The sequence below is a fragment of the Leiobunum rupestre genome, chromosome 1, assembly GCF_980474605.1.
Source record: "Leiobunum rupestre chromosome 1, qqLeiRupe1.1.hap1, whole genome shotgun sequence".
Lineage (NCBI taxonomy): Eukaryota > Metazoa > Arthropoda > Arachnida > Opiliones > Sclerosomatidae > Leiobunum > Leiobunum rupestre.
The window spans coordinates 35,616,801-35,620,931 of NC_143384.1; the positions used below are offsets into that span (position 1 = coordinate 35,616,801).

General features: G+C 35.1%; 1 protein-coding gene across 1 annotated transcript; it reads left to right on the plus strand.

The window, feature by feature from the left end:
• Positions 1–3,129: 3,129 nt before the first annotated feature.
• LOC149962218 (uncharacterized) lies at positions 3,130–3,885 on the plus strand. Its single transcript, XM_090164435.1, has one exon. It carries the CDS (start codon positions 3,130–3,132, stop codon positions 3,883–3,885), a length of 756 nt encoding a protein of 251 aa, XP_090020561.1.
• The last annotated feature ends 246 nt before the right edge of the window (positions 3,886–4,131 follow it).

A 4,131-nucleotide genomic window follows, 5' to 3' on the forward strand; every position in this document is an offset into this window, starting at 1 on the left:
GCTCAGCTCGTCTCGCGAACAGTCCTTGTCAGAGAAGCATTGTAGAATATTATATTTAGACAACTTATATTGTACTTAGTGTTGCCTTTAACATAATTATATATCCCATATAAAATATATTGTTAAAAAATACAATAATTTACATTGTCGTCAAGTTTACAAACGAGACAATCAACGTGAGGGGTACATTTATGTCCCACCTTTTGGGTCCAAATGTAGCTAAAGCATCTTGTTTTATGTCGAAATCTGTTGAACGAAAAGAGCTAGTACACGTTGAGCTGACACTTACTTTAAGATAAATGATGCTCGTTACCATGCAAAATAATTATTTTGCATGGTAACGAGCATCATTTATCTAAACACTAAATTTCAGTATTTAAAAAAGCCACTTAATATTAAGTGGCTTTTTTAAATACTGAAATTTAGTTTTTCTTTGAAAATGAAGTTTTGACGCTAAGGAATCAAAATCGGAAATAGCTAAATACATAGTTCTAAATGTCTGGTTAGCGGCTATTTTTCAATGGAATAATTCAAGTTGGGTGGTTTTTACTATTAGCTTGAGAGTGGTACCCCCCGACAGACGTTTTTCCAAACGTATGGTCTTTTTTTTTCAAGATGTAAAATCGTTACACCAAATTCGAGTAATTAAACGTTTTGGTCACCCTATATTGAGTATAAAGGGCCATTTTCGTTGAATATTTAAAGAAAATAAACATTGTAGTAGACAATTGTCCGAGGGGTACCAAAATGAGCAAACAAGGGTACGATTGTTATTGGGGTGTAAGAAAATTCCAATTAAAACATTAACCGTAAAATATTTTGAAAAATCACTCAATTTACAGCGTTTTTATTGTCATAGTATCATTTGTGAAAATTTTCATTGAAATCTGTTGATCCATGGTAAAATCGTTGATCGATTCTGTGTGGAATGACCTATACGCAGATCAGCGATTGAAATTGCTGTTAATCTTTCTAAGTTTTCAAATTAATTTGTTTTATGGTGCAAATGTATACAATTATTTTATGTTTAACAAACTGGGATACCTTGGTAACACTATTTAAAACAATATAGTGAGGTATTGTTAGAAAAGTGAGCACAAATAAGCAGATATGAAATAAAGAAATATTAGAACGGCTTAGAAAAGAACGTTATAAATAAAGGTAATTTTCATCTTTGTTTTTCTTAATTTAGCGCCATGTAATAAATTGCAAAGAAAAACGAATAAAACTGATTTTTGTACAGATTTTCCATAAATATATGAAAATAAAAAGGGTGTCCAATTTAAAAACGATCCATGGCGATAACATCAAAACGGTTTCCTGTACTAATTTCAAATTTTTGTGGCACTTAACACGTGTTGGGGAACAATTAAAAATGATAATATTGATGACCTTGAACCGTTTCTTCAAAGTCATTGGAAAATTATCTCGAGAACCGTTAGATTTAGAAACTTCGTTCCAATTAGAAACGTGTTCGTCACCATATTTAATGTCTGGAAAACACTAGCCCGAATTCATTTGATCAATTGAAAGCCGACAAATTGCACACTAAAACCAGTTTTTCATCAAGTAAATAATGCTAAACTGGCTGCAGGAAAGTTTATTATGAATCGGACATAACATACGTTCTGTTCACGAAAATTCGATTTATTCAAATTTATGTTGATAACCATAATGGATATTCAAAAAAATTCAATTAGAAAAGTGTACTTCGCCTTATTTTATGCTAAATGGGCTTTGATATGATTCAATTTGTAAAAAAGAAAGCCAAGTAATCGAAAATTTATTTTATTTACAGTTCATCGATTCAACTTTAAACTATGCTAAGTCACTATGATAAATTCTTTTACGTAATTTTTGGATTTATTAAATTTTTATGGTAAACAGTTTAGCATTGTTAACTTGATCAGCAACTTGTTTTCCGGCTTTCAATTGTTCAAATGAATTCGGGCTAAAGTTATTCAGACATTAAATATGATGAGGAACAAATTTCTAATTGAAACGAAGTTTCTAAATCTAACGATTCTTGAGATGATTTTTCAATGACGTTAAAGACATGGTTCAAGGTCATCGAAAAATTTGGAACTGTTTTTGAGATATTAATTTTGACCAGGTTTGGGCTCAGTTTGCCCCACTGTTCGACGGTGGACAAAAATCAAGATCTGAGTAAGGCAGAAAAGTTTATTTACTTAACGTCCTACTTAGAAGGTGACGCTTTAAGAGCGGTAGCCGGTTAAGAAGAAACGGACGGTTCGTACGACGAGGCCATTGAATTTTCTTATAAATTTATAGATTTGATAAACCCGACCTAGCTATGGACTCGCAGCAATCGCGTTTACTAGAAATTCAGCCCATAAATGATTCTAGGAATTTAAGAGAGTTACGTAAGATGTTAGACACTTGCAAAATTAGTTTATGAAGTCTCAAAGTATTTAAAGTAGAAACGAAGGAAAAATTATCTTATTTATGTCCTCACCTTTTAAAATGCTTACCCGTAGATATTAGAACGGAATTTTGTGTCCGTAGACAATCGACCAAAACAAGCCCAGGAGATTGGGATGCGGACAATTTCGTCAAATTCCTTAGAGAACAGGTAGGAAGTAGAGAGATGGCAGACTCGCTTAGTTACGCCTCAAATAGGAAGTTAAGTTATCACAACCACGATAAAGAACGTGAAAAAGATAGATTGAAGAGTCAATTCAGGTCCGAATCCTATAAAAAGAGCCCATCAGCCGCGGTTTTAAATACAAATGTTAGAAATGCAAATGACGTTTATTGTTTATTTGGTGATAAAATCACCCACAAAACCGTAAACTGCTCTGGTCACACGCTTGAAAAAAAAAGATTAATTGTAAAAAATTCCGGTAGATGCTTCAATTGCCTCCGTAGAGGTCACGAGGTTAGAGGTTGCGAGTCTAAATTTAAAACATGTTTAAAATGCCGAAAATGCCATCATTTCGCCGTCTGCGAAAATAACCCTGTCAATCAAAGTCAGATATGAAAGAAAATAAAATCGAAGAGGCAATTGTATCATCTACCGTAGCGTGCATTTAATGCAATGGCAATGTTGTTCTGTTAAAAACCGCGACCGCCTTGTTAAGAAATCCATCCCAACCACAAAGCCGAAAAATGATCAGGTGCATGCTCGATGGGGGGTCCCAGGTTAGTTTTGTCAAAGAGGAACTGTCTAGAAAATTGGGACTTCCGGTTGTGGGCGAAGAATATTTAGAAGTTTATAGTTTTGAGAACAAAAGTCCCTTGTACCAGTTACGTAAAAAAGTAAAGTTGAGATCAGAAAGTAATGAAAATCCCCACGAATTTGTAGAAATGATTGCGGTTGAAGTACCATTTTTGTGTTGCACTAATAATAGCGCCGAAATTGGCGAGATCGAAACCATTATGAAAACAAAGGGAATGCAATTAGCCGATGACTATAGGGGTCCCGAAGTGAACACGGATTTAGACATTTTAATAGGTGGTGATTATTTTTGGAATGTCACCACAGACAAAATAGAAAGGTTTACCTCGTCCTTAGTAGCCCAACACACCAAATTAGGGTGGACATTGCAGGGACCGATTAAATTCAAAGTGAGACACCACAAATCATTAAAAACCAAGTTAATTAATTTAGGCCAAAAGAAAGTAAATGTCACGCTAAAAACATTTTGGGATTTAGAGAGTTTGGGAATAAGCAGCAAGGAAATACCTGAAAGTTCCGATGACCCCACCCTAGAAACATTTTTCAATGAAATATCCTATCAAGAGGGAAGGTATTGCGTAAAGTTCCCTTGGAAGATTAGTAAAGAATGCCTACCTAATAATCATCCCGTAGCGGTGAAGATATTAAATGGGTTAATCAAAAAATTCCAAAATGATACTCAGTAATATTTAGAATACATAAAAGGTATTGATGAACAAATTGAACATGGTATCGTAGAAAAGGTCCCCTTATCAGAATTTCATTCCTCCCCCCAGGCCCCTACTATGTTCCACACCAGGGGTTGCTTCGGGCGAGCGCCGCAACTACGAAGCTTCGATGCCTCCGCGCACGCTACCCGGGCACCTTCCCTAAATGACTGCCTCTCACCTGGGCCCAGATTAAACCCCGACATTTTACCGCTTCTTATCCGA

Excerpts from the sequence above, each read along its gene's own strand:
- LOC149962218 (XM_090164435.1), top strand. The coding sequence starts at position 3,130 with ATGATCAGGTGCATGCTCGATGGGGGGTCCCAGGTTAGTTTTGTCAAA.